Source organism: Somniosus microcephalus, chromosome 21, assembly GCF_052327205.1.
Source record: "Somniosus microcephalus isolate GS21.2 chromosome 21, FLI_Smic_1.0, whole genome shotgun sequence".
NCBI lineage: Eukaryota > Metazoa > Chordata > Chondrichthyes > Squaliformes > Somniosidae > Somniosus > Somniosus microcephalus.
This window is the reverse complement of record NC_141007.1, coordinates 68,017,973-68,040,988: the sequence shown is the minus strand read 5'-3', so window position 1 is coordinate 68,040,988 and position 23,016 is coordinate 68,017,973. Positions and strand designations below refer to the sequence as shown.

The following is a 23,016-nucleotide window of genomic DNA, read 5'->3' as shown; positions in this document are numbered from 1 at the left end:
ACAATATAGACCAACATTCTCTACAATAAGTCTTCATATTCAATATGGTAGAACTATGCAAGTGTGGAGTCGAATTAACACAACCAATACCACCAGAAAGATCAACTGGTCATTCACCTCATAGCCATTTGCGAGATGTTACTGCTGCAAAGCAGCTGCAGGTTTGCTTGCTGAAGTCAGTGTTGACTGTACAAATCACTTTGAGGTGTTTCAAAGTGATAAGGCGCTATATAAATGCAAGTATCATTTATTAAGAGCAGCCAGCTGATGACCCTCTCTCTGTGGGAACGCTTAAGGCCTCCATTCCATATCCGCCTACAGCAACATGGCTGAGACCTGGAGTTCAGCAACATGGCTGAGACCTGGAGTTCAACAACATGGCCGAGACCTGGAGTTCAGCAACATGGCCGAGACCTGGAGTTCAGCAACATGGCCGAGACCTGGAGTTCAGCAACATGCAGAGACCTGGAGTTCAGCAACATGCAGAGATTGAAGCACATTTCCACACGCCACCACATCATGGCAATGTGCATCTGCACTCCCAATGCACTGGACATTGCTTAATAATTTCAGGCATTTCCAAACAAATACCACACCATCTGAACTAGCCTGATGATTTTAGATTCCAACCTCTATCTATATTACTTTAAGGATGATATAACCCAGAGATACTGAGCAGACATGATCAAATACTGTGTTGGCTATTCTCATCTGGCCCATGGACCCTATCCGTATCCAGACATGTGGATTTACTGCACTGCTTTGCCTTTATCTTCCATTAAACTCAACATAAGGTATCACTGGAATGTCTATTTGCTGGTCCCTCTTCAAGTTACTCAGCTCGAAATACTGTTGATTGATTTGCTTTGAGCAAGAAAAGGAGGGAGCAATACACAGCTATTAATAAATCATGGGGCATCTCACTTTGGGGAGGGAAATTAAACCATGAATCTTGAGGATGATCAGAGAGGCAGTCGGGCCCTGGTCAGTTGTAGCTAAGGTTGACACACAGAGGTCGCTCTACTGCTTTTCAACTTCAAATTCTTTTGGTAAAATCATCAGAAAACACAATTCTGAAGCTTTAACTCTGTTGTAGGATATGTCAGGCTGATGACATTCCACAGCATCCTCGCTACTGAATCATAGACAAATTATTCACTAGTGTCAGCTTAGTGTACATTAACTTCCTCCTTCTTTAATGTAACAAATCATTTAACTTCCTCTTGGCTTGCATGTTTAGGTTATTAGACGTCCGTTATTTTCACTATCTGAAGCTTTGGAAGATAAAGCATAAGAATGCAAGAATGAATGAATGTGGGGGTGGGGTGGGGTGGGGGGCGGCGGGGGAAAGAAAGGCCGTGTTTCTTTGCTTGTTTCACCATGAGCCAGATGTCACGATCAATTCTAAATTAAATTGTATCCTGCTATTACATTTTTAATAAACATTTATCTTACACAGTCTAATTCTGGGTCTGGCAACCCTCCAATTCCTCCTGTACTGCAACTTAAAATACAGCAATAAAACTTGGTATGAAACAGTACTGTATAAGCAACACTAAATGTCCCGAGATAAATGCCACAAACGAACAGGTAGCAATCAGGATCTCTATTGCTTACCCCCTCATTAAAGGGCATTTCCTGTCAATTAGTTCCCACGCATTTGTTTTCTGCCCATTTGGCACAGTAAAGCAGTGCAGCATGAGGCACTAAAAACACCATCATTCTGGCACATCAGCTACTGTCCCAAGCAATAATACTGCATTGTTTGGAGTCAGCCGGCAGATGCAACTTGGCACTGCTCCTGTCACACTAAACTTCGAGATTCTCAAAGACATTAACTTTGTGCAAAAAAGTGTTTTACTCACAGATTTCATTTTAATTCCTCCTTAACAGTTTTTTATTTTAAATGTGGTTTTAAAATAAAGCAACTTTATAAAGTCTGCTTTACAAAGTCTCTCCCCCTCCCCATGGCACTACTGGTGACCAATCACCCTTGTACACAACAATAAAAAAAAATATCTACATTGTAAAACAACTGCATGTTTGTTAGAAGTTTAAACTAGGAAAAAATGTTCTGGTGAAATTATGATAAAAGCACTCTAGATGTAGAGTTTATCGGCATAAAGAACGTAAGGGCAAAAGTATAAAGTAACTCCCTACTTTCCGGCTAAAATACATGAAAAATAATCTATTACCCACATACAAGATCCATAAACACTGCGGTTCCGAGAGAGCTGCAAATGTGATTTTAACCTACGCTGCATGATCCGCGCACTGTCACCAGGAAGTGGACGACTGGGAGACCAGGAGAAGCAAGTGGCTTTGAAGAGTTTAGAATAGGCAGGAGAGCAAGTGAAGCGCTCTCCAGAGTAAGCTACAATACCATCCATCACAGTGACGCATGTACAAGATAAACCCCCACTTCCAACCCCAGGGTGCTAGAATTTCTTGTTTTATATGAGTACATATATGCAGCTCAGACACCCCATCTGAAACCTAATCTAACATCTCTCAGCCCTGCTGTCCTGTGAATTTAACCCGAGAGCCAAGTTTAATGCAATAATAGCATTTTAAAATCAGAGTGACCGCTGCCAACAAACCAAAGCTGCTGGAAGCTGTGCAGAAGCATTCTGTGCAGAAGCATTCTACGCATAAGTGTTAACTTTCATAAGCCGATAGAAACACCAATTCAAATTTTAATTTTAATTTTATTTTCGGCTCAGCTCACCAGCACATAAATTTTAACTCTCGCTCGGCTCAGTTCGGCAGTGCATAATTATTAATTCAACTTTTAATTTTCTTCTCTTGACGTGGCTCAATTCAGCAGCAGCGATCAATTTTCCCCAAAGTGGCTCAGTTCGGCAGCAATGATCTCTTTTCCCCACCCCCTCCCCTCCTTTCTCTTGCGCCAATCTGCGGGAAGTCCGGCAAGAACCACCAAAAAAAACCACTGGAACTGCGCATGCGCAACTACTTTATTTCGTTGGCAGCAGTCGCGTTCTTTAAAAAAAATATTACACCAAGGTCCCCCTTGGCAACATAGTCAGAAATCCCTAATTGTGACATCGGCATTACTGACATTAATAAATCTGTGATAACTTCTGCAGTGTGACAGAATCAGACTGTTGTACCATAACTAAGACGAAGGATACTTCCTTCATGGGTTCGCTTCAGCCACCATCGACTTACATACAACTGTTCTACTGAATCCTGGTCGACTAACTTGAAGATCCATTATTCACACATTTCCTTCACATACAGTATATGACGTAAAATTTGACAAATGGATGAAGCTACAGATAGTTACTAAATTCACAGTATTCTCGGGGGGGGGGGAATGTCTTTATTATTGTGCTGCTTGCAGCTCTCAAAAGGGTTAATGGGAAAAATATTGCATTAAAAATTCAAGTGATCAAAAGCATCCAGATGGTCACCTCTACAGTTCTGGGCAGCCTGGATCCTTTCATAAATTACCGCAAGGAACAAAGCAAAAAGGGGAGCATATTATGGTAAACCCTTTCATCAGAACTCATTGTTGCTATTTGACAGTGTCACCCAGGAGGTCACTTTCTGTTGCTTAGCAAATAATGGCATAATTTGTCTTACAAGACAGGTATGGAAATATAAATCATATTTTCACATGTATAAGTTTATAATTATTGAGCTATTTCTATTAACCTGCTGTATTTTTAAGATGGGGGTTATCATTGTGTGGTTATCATTCTGCAACAGAGAATAACTTCAGCGACGCGACTAGCGATCGTTCCACGTGTTGCCATGGTCGGTGGAAGTACACCGTGCGACACACTGGGCTGGAAGGACTCACAGGGCCATTATCCCATCTCAGGTCATTTCAATTAGTTTCGCAGTTACATGTCCACATACAAGATTGAGTTACTTTCTGGGGAACAAAAATGTATCTAGCAGGTGTTCGTCTAAAGACCAGCCCATGTGCTTTTCTACGATGGAAATCACAAAACTCTTCTGTAGCTGCTGTACAATTGATTACATAGTGACTTGTTTATCTTCAAATTCGGTGAAAAATGACACCAAATAAAGAATCTGGAAAAAAATTAAAACTTTAATTTTGGCTGGTACTGAACTCAACTTTGTTTTTCTGCCACAGAAAAGTAGTCTACTCGTAATTTAAAGTTGCTTAATTCAAACTAAAATCGAACTAAAACGCCTCCTATGCTCTCTTATTGAAAGTGCTTAATTTGATTAGTAGATAATGCAATTTTTTTCCTGAACAAAAAACGTCTTCGAATTAACAAAGGTAGATTGTATTCTGCATTTTTTGAGATGTTTAAAGAGATGAGAGAGTGCGGAACGAAAGACAGACTTGTCTTTATATAGAAGCTGATCAGATCTCTCAAACTTCCAAAAGTGCTCCACGTACACTGACGTACTTTGAACTCTGACTGTTATGTATGCAAATGTTTTTGGTGCTATTGGTTGAGGGACAAATATTTGCCGAAACACCAGGACAACTTCCTGTTCTTCAAATAGTGCCACAGGACTTCAAAACACTACAATAATCAAACAGGGTATTAATGTAACACCTCATCTGAAGGACAGCACCTTCAACAATGCAACGGAGTGTCAGCTTAGATAAGTGAGCTCAAACTCCTGGGCTGCAATTTTACTTACCTCGGCGGGTGATGTCGGTGGCGGGCTGCGGCCCCAGTGCAGGCTCCATCCTGCCCTGTGAAATGAATGTCCATTGATTGGGCTTGTTAAGCCCACCCAGCGCGTTAGCCGGCCCAATTAGAGGAAGCGGGTCTGGTAACGTTATTTCATGACGCGTCATCAGCCGGTTTCCTTAAAGGGACCATGGCCACATTTGTCTTGACATTTGTGCTGTCAGTGTTCTACAGCATTGAGGTGCTGCCAACACTGACAATGACTGCACAAAAAGGCACAGGGCTGTACCCAGGCTCTATCATGACTCCCTCTGTATGCTTATGGAGGGAGTCACAGCACGCAGGTGGGTCCTCTTCCCTTCCAATGGGCGGAAGAGACCTCCCCAGGAGATCAACACAGCCTGGCTGCACATTGCAGAGGAGGTCATAAGCAGGGATGTCATCAGGAGGATGTGGGTGGAGTGGCACAAACCTTTCAATGATCTCAGCAGATCACAAAACGTTAGTACAAAGCCACACTCAACCTCATCCTGCTGTGCCTCTCATCACATCCCCATCACCCTGCCTTCCCTACCCTATTCCTGCACACCCTTACTCATACCAACTTACCATGGCCCTCCACCCATCCCTCTCTATCTATATTATCACTTCCCCAATTCACTAGCCATCCCTCAATCACCCTCTTCCTAGTCCAATCATACCAACTAACAACACACAAGGGTAGACACTTGGGTATTTTATGCAATGTTCATGTAAAGTTTCTGTTAATGTGGTGTCAAACACTGAAACCTTTATTTTCAACACTTTGCGTTCTTGGGCAGAATGGCTTGGGCATCGTAGGGATGCTTTATGTTGTTGTTGTGGGGTGGTGCCAACCTGGCGCATCATGTGGCAGCCAAGGTGTACAACGTCAAGTGAAGTAAATCCGGCCATGGTGAGGCCATCCCTGGGCGCAATGTGGTCGGGTGCTGATGCCCTCTATCCTGTGCAGCATCAGGTGATTGCAGAGAAGGTTAGTGTTGTTGTTGGGGCTGATTGTGGTGGGATTTTGAGGACCAAGGTGAGAGAGTATAAAGGTCAATCATGTTGATGGAATAGATGGCAGGTGAAGTAGCGATGACAGAAGCATTCTGTCAATGGTGGGAGAGTACTTCCAATGAGGTGAGAGCGGTTGGAGAGTTGAAAGCATGCAGAATCTGTGCTGAAAATGGAGTGAGAAAAAGCTTCTGCCTGAGGAAAGTGACTATCAGTCAGGTGGGAACTTTTACTGTACATTTGAGCTGTCAAGTAATCAGCTGGAGCAATGGCCACTCAACTCACGCCTCAGCTTGACAGCCGTGGTCTGCGCACAGCGGGGATCCCGTGGTCATGAAGTTAAAGACAAAAGGTAAGTGAAAAAAGGCTGTTAAGCATCTGGCAACTAGATGCTAATCATTTTAATTAGGTTCCACGCCACTGCCGGTCAGGTTTGCTCAGCGTTGACAGACCCAACATTGGGAAAGGCGCATGGCGGCGGGTTCACAGCGGGCTCCCAACCCGCTGTGAAAAAACCCCAACTTTCCCACCCAACCCGCCACCGATCCCGCCCGCTAACTCCCCCCAGAACATTCCGGCCCTGGTGTGGACTCAGTAACAAGTGTGCCACCAACTGAGCAAAGTCAAGTTGCGTTGGAGAACTGATCTTAATAGACATTTGGTGACAATAGCACTCATATGGCAGGAAGCAACGGCAAAACTAGGTTTTCCCATGTGGACAGACCTTGCCAAAAAAGTCACGCACTTGACCCACAACCCCAAAAGACAATTCATTGAGATTAGGTATCAGCCAGTAACCCCTTGGCCCAGGGGCTCTAGAGGTTGACACAAAGCAAGTGCACAAATTGAGAACCGTTTCACACAGTAAACTCATGTCATCGGAGGAACAGAGCAGACACTCAAACTCAATTCAGTTATAGCCCTCAACAATAAGAGGGCTTTCTGTTCAACTGGGATCATGATCTTCAGAAGCTAAGGATAATGACATAAAGGACAATAGATACCTAAAAGTGTGTTACAAGGGAGTAACTTGTTGAGTTTGGATGAGCTTATGAACTGAAACAAAGCTTGAGCCATTTGCCACTGTCACCTGAACCCACAGGCACATCTCTGCCCTGAAGTGTTTTAAAAAATTCTTCGGAACGCATGCAAAAGCAAAGTACCTTACTAGTCGAAGACATTTGGAAACACAGGAGACAAAATAAGCAGAGCTGCAAGTCTGCACAAAGCCAGATTCTCATGGCACAAAATAATTGTTATACACCATTTGACTCAAACTGAACTGAAATGATACTGCTCAACTTAAGCTGAAGCAACAATTGTTACGGGATAAACTGTAGCATATACAATGTCTTGCATGCACTGTAGTATAATATACACACACACAAAACAATGAATAATCTTGACAGTCATTACAAAAAATAACTAAATACTCAAATTATAAATCATATATAAATCATAACGTCCACTTATCATCAGCCCCTCCCCCTGCCAAAAGATCTCCAGCTGCTTGGAAAAGTAGAAAAATATAAATATACTTGGATGCATTATAAAAATATAGGTAAGAAAGAAATAAAAGCAACAGTGCATTTACATAAGGTAGAACTGCAGACAACCGAGTCTTCCAATTGTGTCACTTTGTAGCTTCTGCCCAATGATTTGCTATTCTAAACAGCTGTACCGTACGCCAGGAGCTGTGTTTCTAACCTGTTAAAAGATACTGAATGCTCTTTGCCGATTTCAAAACAGGCACATTTTCGCCATCACAAACTGTGCAGCCTTTAACGCTGGTTATAGAGTAGAATTAAAAAATACAGGAAATGCCACCGCTAAAGGAACACTGTACACTAAAGGAACATTTTACTTTGATCCGCTCATGTTAATGTGGTTCTGAAAGGGTTAAGCTTATACCTTACACTGGACAGTGGCAGTCGTAATTTATTTAATCAATCCAGTTTCCAAATATCTAGTAAATCCTTCAGTGCTAAAGTGAAAGAGCTCTTGAGTGGGTATTGCTCTGAATGTGGCAAAGGGTTGCTTTCTTTCTTCTGTATTTGATGCTTATAGATTTAGGCTGTTTGTAATTAAAACCACTTGCGTGAGCTATCTTTGCTCTTTCCATGGCTCAAAGATCAAACAAAGTAGCAGTCACGAGACACCAGGTTTAAAAAACACACTTAATGGTAAAGAATACTTCCAGCATGAATAAGATCCATTGATTTTATTTTAAATTAGCGTGACAAATATGATGACACCGCCACTGTGCATCCTTCCATACCAAGTACTTTAGTCAGCCTTGTACTTTTTTTTTTGTAAATAACTGCAGGACAAAGTCAAACTCTTGATGTTCTCACCCACACCTAAAGTATGTGCGTTTCATTGACGCGGTGAGCAGTGGACATCTTTCGCAGCTTTCAAACCATGCATGTGTTTTCTATCAAACAACATCTGCAAAGAAATGTTTTTGCAAAAGTTAAGCAGAAAAGCCATTGTATTTCTCTCACTTGTTATTCTTTTGATTGAAAACCTGGATATTATTGTGCAAAATCAGGTCACGTGATGCTTAATTTACCAGCCGGGGAAGCAAGTGCAAGGAGCAGAAAACTTGAATGTCTTTTTTTTTAAATTGTAATTATTCATGTGTATCCGTCCTCTCTCAACTGCTTCCCATCTCCATTGGAAGTCAAAGTCTGGCTCAAATTTGATGAACTTAATATCACAAAGTAACCTTACATAGGAGAATAGGCAGCATCTTTTCCACTTGCTTCAGGACAAGGCTCAGCCTTCAGTCAATCTTAGCAGTTTACCAACAAATCTGAGGAAGCGGTCGAAGAATTCCCACAAGAAACTTGAGCGATTGAGGCCTGAGCACCTTCTCAAACATTCTAACCCCTGTACTTGGGCATCATTTCAAAGTTTGCAGATGACACGAAATGTAGTAAACAATGAGGAGGATAGTAACAGACTTCAGGTGAACAGGCAGATTGGTGAAATGGGCAGACACGTGGCAGATGAAATTTAACGCAATGAAGTGTGAAGTGATGCATTTTGGTAGGAAGAATGAGGAGAGGCAATATGAACGACAGGAAACTCTTTTTTATCCGGCACCGACGGGACCGGCGTGCTGCCAGTTGATCAAAAAGTCCAGATTACAGAGAGGTATACTTACTAAGGTACGAGAGCCCCGTACAGATACAGATACAGGCGTCCCTGTTGCATGGCAACAGGTGCAGGAACCCCGGTTACACGGCCACAGATCCAGGCGTCCCTGTTGCATGGCAACAGGTGCAGGAACCCCGGTTACACGGCCACAGATCCAGGCGTCCCTGTTGCATGGCAACAGGTGCAGGAACCCCGGTTGCACGGCCACAGATCCAGGAACCCCGGTTACACGGCCACTAATATGAAGCAAAACTTACCTGAACCTACTCCTGAATTTTGCCGGTTAAGAGAGATTTCCAGTTATTTAGGTGCCGGTAAAAAGAGAGTTTCCTGTAAATAGTACAATTTTAAAGGGGGTGCAGGAAGAGAGAGACCTGGCCGGGAGGGGGGGGTGGTGGGGTCGGGTGTATGTACGCAAATCTTTGAAGACAGCAGAACAAGTTGAGATGGCTGTTAAAAAAGCCTAGAGCAGAGAAAAGGAGATTTGATAGTGTTCAAAATCATCGATGATTTTGATAGTGTGAATAAGGAGAAGCTGTTCCTAGTGGCAGAAGGGTGAGTAACCAGAGGACACAGATTTAAGGCGACTGGTAAAAGAACCAGAGGCGAGATGAGGAAACAAAAAATTACAGCGAGTTATGGTGTGGAAGCAGATTCAACAGTACCTTTCAAAGGGGAATTGGATAAATATTTGAAGGGAAAACATTTACAGGGCTATGGGGAAAGAGCAGGGGGGAGTGGGCCGAACAACCTCCTTCTGTGCTGTATCATTCTGTGATTCTATTTCCACCCTTCATCCCATGAGGATACTCTTAATAGCCTTTCCTAGAACACTTGGGCATAATGTTGGCTCTACCACTTGCAGCTCCTTGCCAAAAGGCAAGCTCTTCTTACTGTCATACTATAAAGTGTTTTTTTTGTGGTGACAGTACAACCCTGGCCTCAGGCAGCAAAGGACTGCACTTAATGCACTCACAGGCAGTGTCATTTTTTTGGTTTCAGTGAATTCCTTTAACAAGGAGCTGGATGAATAGAACACAAGATTTTTTAGGAACAGGGAGAAATGATTAGGCCCAAGATATTTATATATAGCTGTTATCTGACTATCTGGTTAAGAATGGGATTGATGATTATAAGTACAGGCATCAACACAGATGCTCCAATGCACCACATAATTCTGCAACCGTTTGAGAATTATATTCAGAGTTCAGTAAAGTGAGGTTTTGATAGATCATCCAAGGTAGCCAGGGAGAAATTTCACAATGCCCTCTCTTTCTGGAAGCTTTATCTGGGATTGTTCACTTCATGAAATTAAATGTCAGGGAAAAGTGAGCAGAATAGGTTTAGTGGATCTTATTCCAACATTTATGCACATATGGAAAAAACATTTTCAAAAATGCACAGATTCAGCTGTGATTCGGGGATACAGAATTAGTGTTACTCATTGGCTATGAAGCATTTTGGGACATCCTGAAAAGTAAAAGGCGCTTTTATAAAGGTAAATCCTTCCTTCTAGTGCAGGGGTAGAAGGAAGATATAAAATGGTTTATGAAGGTCCTAAAAAAAAGATCTAATTAGTAGGGCATGCAGTAAAATCTTTTTATTCGAATATCCTTAGGTTGTGGGCTCATAAAAACCACATCACTGAAAAGAAAATGGGCATAAAAATAGTATGCAACCAACAGGGAAAACATAGCATTGTACTTCACCCAAGTCAAAAATTCTAACTATTCAGGCTGGCAAAGATGCTGTTTGTCCTAGAATTGGCGTACGTCTAGAAAATAAAACCACATCATCTATGTTTAACTATATTTAAAAAATTTTGTTTATCGCCAGCAGCTTCTATAAAACACAATCTCAAAGTCCCAACTCTTAAATCTGGAGAGCCACACCATCATATTCCCCAAAATTGAAAAGTTATGAACACATTTCTCTATTTGATAGCACTAGTGTTTTTTGTTACGCACTTGTGTTCAACGTCTGTAATCAAATAGGACTTTAAAACCTAAAGGGTGAATAACACAACCTCATGATACAGTCCTACTTAACAGAAATAGGAGTGTCTACCTGTACCAATGAGGGAAGAGAAGCCGAGGAAATAATTTCCAGCATTTGACGAGACAAATTACCCAGTAGACAAATATAGCATTTTAACAGCTACTATATCCAATGTTTAAAAGGAGGCAAAATAGAAAGAACTTTCATTTATATAACACCTTTCACAACCTCAGAGTATTCCAAAGTGCATTACAGCCAATTAAGTACTTTTTAAAGTGTTAACGCAGCTACAAACTGTAGGGGTTGCGGGGATCGGGTGGGATATGTGTCGGTGCAGGCTCGATGGGCCGAAATGGCCTCTATCTGCACTGTGTGGTTTCTGTGATTTCTGTGAAACTTGCGCAGTCCCACAAACAGCAATGAGATAAATGACCAGATCATCTGTTTATGATCAAGGGATCAATGTTGGCCAGGACAGTGGGAGAACTCTGAGAGGGCAGATGGGATCTCGGTTTAACATCTCATGCAAAAGACGGCACCTCCAACAGTGCAGCACTCCCGCAGTACTGCAATGAAATGTTAGCCTGGATTATCTGTTCAAGTCTCTGGAGTGGGCCTTGAATCCATGACCTTCTGACTCAGAGGCGCGAGTGCTACCACTTGGCCATGGCTGACACCTAAATAAGGTACCAGACACAAAACGGACCATAGGCTTTTAAAATTTTTTTTTAATGCAAGCGTCTTCAAATTTAACCACAGATCACCTAGTATTTTTTAAACTATGAAAAACATCACTACTGTACAATAGTTTCAAGCCCCACAGAAAAAAACTTGTTTACACAGTTAATTAGCATCCATTCAGCTTGTGTTGGTCCAAATTTATATCAATTTTAGTTGCCTCCCTTGTTTACTAGAAATTAAAATTTAAATCTGAATCGAGGTCGAATTGTATGGCCTTCTAAAGGTCAGTCAGATCTCATGTGGACCACACGGAACTACTGCAAATTGAAACTATGACAACCTGGATTTCTTTAAATGGACAGCATGTTTCCATAAGCTGTATCTGTTGTTTCACCTGTTTAAAACCCAGGAAGACTCGACAGTGGACAGCTGTGCTGAATTATTTTATTAATTTTGTTTTTAATAAGGACCAGCAGTTAATATCACCGAGGGAAACAAATGACAAGTGCACCGAGAAAATACTCTAAGACTTCCTCACTGCGTTGGGAGTCACCTTTGTCCTACTTTCCACATGCACTCGAGTAACCCTAGTTCACAGAAATTATTTTGCAAAACATAGCTAACACGTCCTGACGAAGGGTTTCGACCTGAAACGTTGACTCTATCTTTCTCTCCATGGATGTTGCCTGGCTTGCTGAGTTTTTCCAGCATTTTCTGTTGTTATTTTGGATTTCCAGCATCCGCAGTATTTTGCTATCATCATAGATAACACGTCAACCAGATAGTTAAAATTTATTCCTTAATAGGCTCTGTAAATATTAAAATTCAAACAAGCAAGTTGTTAGCTTTAAGATAGCAGTTAGATAACTTTAATAAAAGTCGAAGGGTCCTCGACCCGAAACGTTAACTCTGTTTCTCTCTCCTCGATGCTGCCCGACCAACCTGCTGAGTGTTTTCAGCATTTTCTGTTGTTATTTTAATAGAAGTAGAATTGAGTTTGTTAGTGGGTATAACTTATAATGTCTAAACACTGGATTTGACAGAACATGCACAGAAATCTGAAAGCTTCAATCTTCCCAGTGAGGAAAACTCACATGTGCAATGCAGTTTCTAAAACAAGCATGTGGAAATATGGGTGCCCGTCCATCTGAATGCTCCTAATTACAAGCCTTCTCATTGGGACCAATCTAAGAAATCTCAGTTAATTTATTTACACTTTTTTTTTAAGGTAAGGCACCTAAGGAAGCGAGCCATCGGGTGAGGGTGCAATTCAGCTGTGAGAGGATGAGAGCGACAGGGGAAGCAGCTACCAATTTTGCCAGATGCATGGGATTCTGGAGGAGAGCTCGAGGGGGCGATGAGTCCTGGTGGAGGGTGGAATGTTTTGTGTTACAAACTGATATCAGAATTAGAATTTAAAAACTGATACGTTTGCCACAATGAATAAGTGGCTTTACAGTCTGGTATTAGAATTTCTAGGTGAAAGGGTAACTACTCTTCACAGGGCGACTGATCCTTAAAAGCAGCGACATTTCCAGTAAACTCAGGCCATGACTTTTGCCCACTCGCTTTACAAAGCATTCTTTGAAGGAATATTACCACAGAAATTGGAAAACAGGGTACACCTCTTTTCAACTGCAACTGATTTTCCATAACCTTTTACAGATACTGGAGCATACTCAGGATTCAGTACTGCAGAAATTGTTCTAACAAAAAAAGCTGGACGTTTACATTTAGGAAAGTGTAACTCGTAAGATAGCAATTAAAAAAAAAAATCTCTTCAATTTTGAGTCACCCAAGCCCTTATCTTTAATGCTCGTTGCTCAGTCGAAAACTTGTTTAAAAAAAAAAAAAATTGGCTGCCACGTGTAGAGCGAATTTACAGTGTTTATTACCACAAGATGTGCATCACCTAGGGGAAGTGCACTTAAAAGGACATCAAATTATGTACCAGCAGCAGCAGTGCTGCTTTCGCCAACCCTCATCAGCAGCAACGGTGATTACAAGGTGCCAAAGGGTCATTTTGATCATCATTACATCAAGTAAAAGCAGGGAGCCTTCATTTAAAAAAAATTTAAAGTACAAATAAAATAAACCCTGACCTTACCAGCCTTCTTTTGTAACTTTTCCCCTTTTTTGTGGAAGTTTCCTTCCAATTAGTAGAGAACCTCAAACGTGATTAGCATTTTCCAGTCTCCACACATTTATAGTAATGAGATTTGACTGTGTGATACTTAGCTTCCTGGAACTGAGGATGTGAACTGACCCATTTAGATAAGCTCTGGCAAAGGTGAGAACCTGGCTTTTTAATCTGTTTGGCCATTCTTTTAACACTTAACTATGTGGTCAACCGAAAACTGTCATTATTGGTTAAGCTTCTACAGAAACAATGAAGAGATCCTGAGCCTGAAAACGTGCGACCCTTCCAGGAAGATGCTGCAGTAACCTTGGTGGGGGTCCGCTGGAAGGGCTGCATATTAGGCCGGGGCCTGGATAGGCCAGGTCCCCGTCTTGCACTAGATTTTCTGGGATGGGGTGAAGCCAATGCCCAACTCCAAACAAGACCTTCAGCGTAAAAGAAGATAGGGTGAGGTTAGGGATGCCCTATGACAGGAATTCCCGCATCCTAAGCCCTCAGAGGGACCTGGTGCAAGATCGGCGATCAGTTGCTAACGAATTTTGGAAAAGGGGGCTGTAAACTGGCAGCACGCCACCTATTTGTATATGCAAATGGACCAACGCCTGTTTCAAGCCCAGGCAGCGGACATCTCTACAGCAGCCTTTACCAATACAGCGGGCAGTGCACCTCCAGCACGGAATGTGCACGTGCACGCTGCCCGCCAGGGTTGCTAATCTTGCTTCATTCCCAGAGGAAAGTGGATGAGTTGGAGCAGAGGAGAATGAGTTTGGGGAGTGAGGATTGACTCCAGCATTGCCCCCCCCCCCCGCCAGGAACGCTTCCCAATGCAGTGAGACCACCAACTTTGCTCTAAATAATCTTGAATTTTATGCGGGCAGATCAACGGAGACATCGCACACTGATGCTGCCAACTGGGTGTTTTTAAGTTTTAATACCAAACAGGATGTACTGAGGCCGCATTTTATATCTTGGTCCTAGGGCCAGTATTGCATCCTGGGTCTCAGAGGGAGGTGAGTGGGGGAGAATAGGGTGCTAACTTCTAGGCCCTGATCAACTTGTTGCGCTTCCGACCGTATTTTCTTTTTGGTATGCATGTATGTTCCCCATTCCTGACAGTTTCCTGGCAATTTTTCTGCTGCGGGAGCAGATTTTGGCAAAAGGTCAGTTGCTGGAAGGAGCCTTCTTCTCAAACTGCAGGGCTGCATATGTCACCACAAGCCCATCCACAGAGAATTAAAGTGCTGTTGATGACTGTTACATAGGCCAATATGACAGCTATTTTAAACATATTAAGATCTCTCAAACAACAATGAAATGATCGATCAGCTAATTTGTTTCTGGTGATGTTGGTCCAGGGAGCAATGTTGGAAATGACACCGAGAAAGCTCCCCGTTCTCAAATTGTGCCATGATTTTATCACATTGAATCACCAGAATAGGCAGATAGGGCCTCAGCTTAACGTCTCATCCAAAGGGTGGCATCTCTGACAATGCAGGACTCCATCAGTAATACACTTGAGCACCAGCCTCTATTATGTGCTGAAGCAATGAAATAACTGCAACTAAAGCAGTGAGAATATGGTTATATACAAAGTGAAGCTACACAGAAATACATTGAAATAGGAAGCAACATGTACTGTTTACAAGAACAAAAACAAGCAAAACTGTAGTCTAACTTCCTGAAAGGCAAAAGAACAGGTTTAAAATCGGAGTGATTCCCACTTCAAGTAAGTTCTACATAATGTCTGCACAGTGAACTAGTGGGACTTCCATTAAATCTTGCCACGTGCTATTTTCCTAGCTTCCACGTGGGATGGATAGACAGCATGTTTAAAAGTAAAGGATCACATTAAGCCACATTCCAAAAATCTCAATAAAGAACCAAACTTTTCCCCAACCTGAATGTCTACCCATCTCTAGCAGAGAAGAATTGCATTCTTACCAACGCAATTATACAGAATTTTGCTTCTACATACCCAATGGAAACATTTAACTTTACAAATCAATTCATGCACAGCACACACAGTAGGAGTCAAGCTAATCTTTATGGTTCTCAAGTAAAAGTTAATTCATGTTTAGGTGGGCAATTTTCTACTATCTGCTCCCTGTTGATATTCAGTCAGCATCCAACCTCACAAAGTTAAATCAAGCCATTAGACTTAATGATGAAATGACAGCAGCAACAGTGAACTAAGCAGTCGGGAATGCCAATGGATGTTCCACTTCAGTACATCTAGCATCCATTTTGTCTTGTACTTGTATTTTCTATTAGGCACCGTTCGGCAATAATTCATTGTAAACAAGCATTCTGGCTTAAAATAGAATATCCTATATAAATCTTCTTCTTCTTAGGCAGTCCCTCGGAACCGAGGATGACTTGCTTCCACATTAAAAATGAGTTCTCAGGTGACTGATGAGTCCAGTGCGGGACCTACAGTCTCTGTCACAGGTGGGGCAGACGGTGGTTGAAGGGACGGGTGGGTGGGGTGCTTGGGTTGACGTGCGCTTGGCTTCCGCTACCTGCGCTTGGCTTCCGCTTGCTCCCGGCGAAGAGACTCGAGGTGTTCGGCGCCTTCCCGGATGCTTCTCCTCCACTTTGTGCAGTCTTGGGCCAGGGATTCCCAGGTGTCGGTGGGGGTGTTACACTTTTTCAAGGAGGATTTGAGGGTGTCCTTGAAGCATTTCCTATATAAATATGCCTTAAGTTATTAGTAAAGTTAACAGAATCCCCTTGCATGACTTACATTTCGGGGCCTTTTTAAACCTTTGGCCCTTATATCTTAGATCACCCTCATTGACGGGTCCCAAGTCCCCATACATTTGAGCGTGCCCATCCTTGTCTTGAGATCTAGCTAAGCTTTCAGTAATGTGCCCTGGGAAGCAAACGGCAAACCCTGTTGGGTAATTGCTTTTGGGCACTGGACTACCTTATGCCTCCATAACATCCCACTTTAAAAGTGGTGAAGTTTCACACCAGACCTCAGATTAAAATGTAAAATATGAAGCAAATTTATCGAATGAACATGCGAAGAATTTAACAATGATATAATGCAGTTATACATTTACAGTAACTCAAGTAGACAAGATAAGAAAAACATCGCAAGAATCAATCTAAGCTTTTGCAGAAAACGTTTAAATAAACAGATATTTCCCTATCTTTCAGGAACATTAACCAATCTTCTGAGATTTTCCAAACAACTTCTTTAAAATTTCAAATTATCCCTCCGCATGAGATTTTCCAACTACTGTACCTCCCATCAACTCTTTTTATATCCTGGTGAAGTTACTGGGACTTCATGGGTTTTGAATAACTAGCCATTCAAATTCGGTCAATCAAATACAAATTGAACCAAGCACAAAGTACGTGTACATTTGAAAATTGTACATTATACTCTACTCCTCTCGGGCAGACGACAGTAAACTTTGCAATAATGCGTTAGGATAGGCTTGGTTCAAGACATTATTGTTCAGTGCACTAAGCATAATGAGTATTGAAGGGGTAGCCACCAAACCGAAACCTGAACAAAAATACGTAATTTGTCACAATCGCCAATTGCTTGGGAGGAGGAGGAGCAAGTCTGATTCCTGTAGAATTTGTTGGGATTAATGCTTTAACAAGTTTATTCTGGGGTTAAGTACTCAGCATTTTTGAACACTTTTCAATAATCCCAGTAATGGGCCTTCCTCTGTGGAGACCTCTATTCATTCAACAACAGTGGCGGATCATGCTATGGTGTCTGTGTTCACGCAGTCATTTTTTCCCCCCTAGCATGAGTCTCAGGGTAAAATCTTGCTATGACTTCCTTGGCAATCAGCAGTGTGTTCACTCCACTGTTTGGCTGAAGGAAGAGCCCGGTCAACAGGATTATTTAGGAAAAGTTTTTAAAACATTAAATAGGACCTGGATGAGAGTGAGGTGCATGGGTAAAATGGTCTTTAACTTGCTAATTATTATATTTTTTAAATATATTAGACATATTAGAGCCATATCCACATTTTGGATTAAGTCATGTTAAAATATATACAACTTTACCTAACGATTTGAAAATATTTAATGCGGTTTGTAAAAGTTGTACCGCACTCTAACAAGCACAAATATTTGAACTGCTTGAATATCAGTGCGCAAAAGGATCACGGTTACTTTATTTGCCTTTATTATACACAAACTGCTCCGCCTTATCGCAAGTTATTCTGCAGCACTGCCTCAAATTCCAGAAAATTCTGTCAATACACAACTGCAGGTGGGCTTTGTAAAGAACTTTGATTGGCTAAAAGATGTTCAAAAGAAAGCAAGTGACAACTGTTTCTGTAAGGATACCAGGGTTTTGTTCCAAGCTGACCAGCTTCCCTGGCCTACAGCCATGTTAATAATGGGCCTTCCTGCTTAGACTTCCTTTTCCCCAATGTGCCCACTAAGCTGTGAACTCTGGCGGGGATTCAGCTTCACTACTTATCAACGTAACACAGAAAACCGATGACAAACCAGAACCGATTAAGTTCTCGCTGACCAGAGGCCAACTCACTCAGCCAGCTACTACACTGAGCACATTTCTATTTATAGTTCTGTTGAATTAAAACTAAAGCAATTCTTCCCCAAAATTGGGCATTCGCAAAATTATCCTTAAGCAGAAGCAAGATTTTTGCGTAGTAACACTTCGTTATTCCCCCAAAAAGCATTATAGAAATGATTTAAACTGCAATATATTTTTAATTGCCTAATTAAAGTTTTATTTTTGTGGTAGTTAACACATTTTAAAAATTAAACAAGGTAGTATTTGAAGAATCCAAATCCCCAAAAGAATGCGGAGGCTTTCTTTGCAAACACATCAATTCAGGACTACGCAACTCCCAGAACTGGCTACTAGCACGAGATCTACACAGAGCCATTCAGAAATGTGTCATTTGGTGTAGGTGTTTTTTTTAAACCGAAGGCAAAAAAACACTATTCTACTGCAACATCCTTTATTCTTTTTAAGACACTTTCACTTCAATGCAACAAAAACATTTTTCCAAGTGTTTGAATCCTTATTAACACATTTGATATCGGAGAATTCTAGATAAATGAGCTGATCAGTTCAGGGAACATTCTCAAGTATTTTACATTCATCTAGAGAGCCGAGAGGCCACAAGGAGTAGTTATCATAGTTTTCGTAGCAATAGGTCATGCCCGACAGACCTATTAAGAGTTCTTTTCAGGAGCAAACTAATTTAATGGACAAGATCTGTCTGACGTAAGAAAACTACTAGGCACTTGGTCTAAGCGTTAAACAAAGCTTTAATCAACTGTTTTACAACATGGAGGTCTAGTTGTGTCCTTCACTAGTTCCTGTTAAAGAATGTCCTGAGCAAGCTGGGCCCATGCCCGAGTATTTATACTCTCCCTGGACAGCGCCACCAGCAGGCCGCCCAGTATTATTACATAAGTCATTTCCACATGAATGACAAGATTCACGTCACTGTCCATGGATATAAATGACTTCAATTTTTAGAAGCAACTTTAAGTTCCACATTCAGCTTCCAATGAATAGCAAAGATCGTGGAATTAATGGAAAATTAGCTGGCTGGATTAAAAATCGACTTGGCAACAGAAAACAGGACTTTGTTTCACTGAGTGACGCTAACTGATGAGGGATGTGTCTGGGCTCAGTAACTAACCAAGTTCTGTTAGTGTGTTTTCTGAGTACTCATATTTTTATAATCAATATGAATGAATCTACTTCTAGTTTTATAAAATGAAGAATTTATATCAGCTGTTAAGTGGATTGAAACAGCATAAAAATAGATTTTTAATTTTTGCTACAAATCAGCACTAAAGTACAAATAAAAACAAAAATGCTGGAGATACACAGATCAGCCAGCATCTGTAAAAAGATAAATCAGCTGTGCACCCATAATCAAGAATTCTGATTTTATTTCAAATTTCCAGTAATAGCAGTCTTTTTTCCGTTTTATAATACTAAAGTACACTTTTGCAAACAGACACCAAGTTAGGGTTTGAGATTTTGATGGTATCCAATGGGATAGAGAGAAATTAAATGGATGGATTAAGAAATGGCTCATGAGACTTTAATGTGGGCAAACGTAAGCTACAGCATTCTAGTACATGAAACATGCGTGCACACAATGGATGAAGCCTATTTTGCAATGGGCCAGTTAATTGTGCAGGGATATGTTAACAGGTGGCTCCCCTTACAGGGAGGGCACCACTAATGTTTCTCATAACAAGCTTTCTATTCATCAATGAAGATGGAAAAAGAGAAAGATTTTGGCACTTATTAAAAGTATCAAGTTACTACGAGGCAATCAATAAGGTTAAGTACTGGGATGGCTCTGGAGGGCAATTAATCACATTCAAACTGTTTATTTACAGTTAGATTATTGTGCACAATTTGTGACATTCTACTTTCAAAATGGACATTGATGTATTAGAAGAAAACTGACAGAAGAACAAGGATGAATTGGGGATTTGAAACTAGTGTGGAAAAACAATTGGATAGGTCATTGCAGAAAACAAAGATCGAAAGGCGAGTCTTCAAAATACTAAGAGGTATGGAGAGCGTAGAAACTTATTACTTGATGAGATTAAGTAACCATAGAATACAATTACAAAAATTCAAAAGGTTGCACAAGACCAGAGAACAGAACTTTCTTCCCCTCTTTTCTCCTTACTACCACTTCTCTCGACCCCTTCACGGTCTCTAAATTGTCATGCTTCTGGATTAAATATTGGGAAGACCGAAGCCATTGTTTTCGGTCCCCACTACAAACTCTGTTCCCTAGCCACTGACTCCATCCCCCTCCCTAACATCTGTCTGAGGCTGAACCAGACTGTTCGCAACCTTGGTGCCATATTTGACCCTGAAATGAGCTTCCGACCACATATCCGTGGCATAACTAAGACCGCCTATTTCCACCTCTAACATTGCCCGTCTCCGCCCTTGCCTCAGCTCATCCGCTGCTGAAACCCTCATCCATGCCTTTGTTACCTCTAGATTTGACTGTTCCCCACACTCCTGGCTGGACTCCCACATTCTACCCTACATAAACTTGAGGTCATCCAAAACTCGGCTGCCCGTGTCCTAACTCGTACCAAGTCCCGTTCACCCATCACCCCTGTGCTCGCTGACCTACACTGGCTCCCGGTTAAGCAACACCTCAATTTCAAAATTCTCATCCATGTTTTCAAATCCCTCCATGGCCTCGCTCCTCCCCATCTCTCTAATCTCCTTCAGCACCCACCCCCCTCAAAAAGATATCTGCGCTCCTCTAATTCTGCCCTCTTGAGCATCCCTGATTATAATCGCTCAACCTTCTGTTGCCAAGGACCCAAGCTCTGGAATTCCTTGCCTAAACCTCTCCGCCTCTCTATCTCTTTTTCCTCCTTTAAGACGCTCCTTAAAACTTACCTCTTGGACTAAGCTTTTGGACACCTGCTCTAATTTCTCCTTATGTGGCTCGATGTCAAATTTTTTGCCTTATAATACTCCTGTGAAGCGTTTTGGGATGTTTTACTATGTTAAAGGTGTTATATAAATACAAGTAGTTGTTGTTGTTGCTGCCATGTAGAGGAATAGACTCCTACCAAAGGCTACGCAAATCAACTCCATCAAAATGGAGCTAGATAAATATCCGGATAAGAATATGACTGGAGATTATAATTACAAAAATCAAACAGTCTATGGAAAGTTGTGGTTCCAGTCCTGATTGGAGTTTAGGATTGTTCTCTCTGGAATGTAGCCAATTAGGAGTAGATTAACATGGATCACACTGCAAGGGCGGTCTCCTGGAATTTTCACTCAATTACCTTTAGGGGTTAAGATGACATTTTTAGGAAGTTTTATTAATATACTCTTCCAGGATATTGAATAAATTGAGGAACTCCAGAACAGCACAGAATTATACCCCACTGGTTACAAGGAGCACCTTTAATGGGGCTTGTCTCATTCCACATTTTCTAACTCAGGTTCTTATTCAAATTGAGCACTATTTAATAACATTCACAACTGACATTTCTATAGTGTTAGTGTTGTTCACATTATGAAGGACCTTATTGAGGGAGTGGTAGCCATCAAGCAGGTAGTAGGAAAGAGACTAGGAGACATGACCAAAGAGGCAAGTTTTGAAGAGGTTTTTGATCGAGGAAAGAGAAATAGCAAAGCAAAGAGATTTAAGGAAAGTCCCAGAGTGCAGGGGTGTGGTAACTGAAGGCTCTGCCTCCAATGCAGCAGCAGCGGGATAGGGGAAACAAATAGCAAACCAGTTTCAGAAGAGCAGGCTAGACAAAATCAAGAACTTGCATTCATTTACATAGCACCTTATTACATCTCAGGACATCAGAGCACCTCACAACCAATTCATTTCCCAAGGTGAATTAGAGCCATATGAACCAACACGGCAGCTAGTTTGTGCACAGCAAGATAACACAAACAGCAATGAGATGAACGACCAGTTAATATATATTTTTTTGGTGATGTTGGTTGAGAAAAGAATATTGGCCAAGTGACTCTGAATGAGGTCTGTCACATCCGACTGAACAAGCATATGGGACCTCAATTTAAGAGGGCACCTCAACAATGCAGTATTCATTCAGTACTGCACTGATGTGCCAGTCTAGATTATGTGCTCAGCTCCTGAAGTGGGTGGGGCATGAACAAACAAGCTTCTGACTCAAAGGCAAGAATGCTACCAACTCAACCAAGGTGACAATGGCACTCAGAATTCTGATTGCAAGCCAATTATAACTTCCTAAGAGATATGACCAACAGCTCTGATCAGTTATCTGGAGGAGTTAAGTTCATTGTGGCAAAAAACTGATTTACATCCGCCAAACAACGTACCAAAATTTGCAACAATTATGTCATGAGTTTATTCTGCAGTGTGAATGTCATATTAATGATGCAATGCATTTGGGATTTCAGTATCTGATATTGATGCCGTAATATAGTCCCTTATTCACGTTTCAAAGTACCTCACATAATTAGTTTCAGTACAGCAAGAATGTGACAGCACCTCCCAAACCCGTGACCTCTACCACCTAGAAGGACAAGGGTAGCAGGCGCATGCGAACACCATCACCTCCAAGTTCCCCTCCAATTCACACCATCCGGAATTGGAAATATATCGTCGTTCCTTCATCGTTGCTGGGTCAAAATCCTGGAACTCCACCCCCCCCCCCCCCCCAACCCCCTAAAACAGCACTGTGGGAGTACCTTCACCTCAAAGACTGCAGCGGTTCAAGGCAAAGGCTCACCACCACCTTCTCAAGGGCAATTAGGGATGGGCAATAAATGCTGGCCTTGCCAGCGACGCCCACATCTTAAGAACGAATAAAAAAAATTACATAGGCAAATAGGTTTTT

General features: G+C 41.6%; 1 protein-coding gene across 5 annotated transcripts in view; it reads right to left on the bottom strand.

The window, feature by feature from the left end:
- Window positions 1-23,016, bottom strand: part of aspscr1 (ASPSCR1 tether for SLC2A4, UBX domain containing) — a 238,060-nt gene that overhangs the window by 25,284 nt on the left and 189,760 nt on the right. Inside the window, exon 14 of one of the 5 annotated variants that reach the window (XM_085963846.1) lies at window positions 16,240-16,343. The exons of the other annotated variants lie outside the window; for them this stretch is intronic. Within the exon in view, the coding sequence (XP_085819972.1) occupies window positions 16,299-16,343 (45 nt within the window). The 3' untranslated portion in view covers window positions 16,240-16,298. Of the gene's footprint in view, window positions 1-16,239; window positions 16,344-23,016 lie in introns of those variants that run through there. 5 annotated transcript variants of the gene reach the window in all.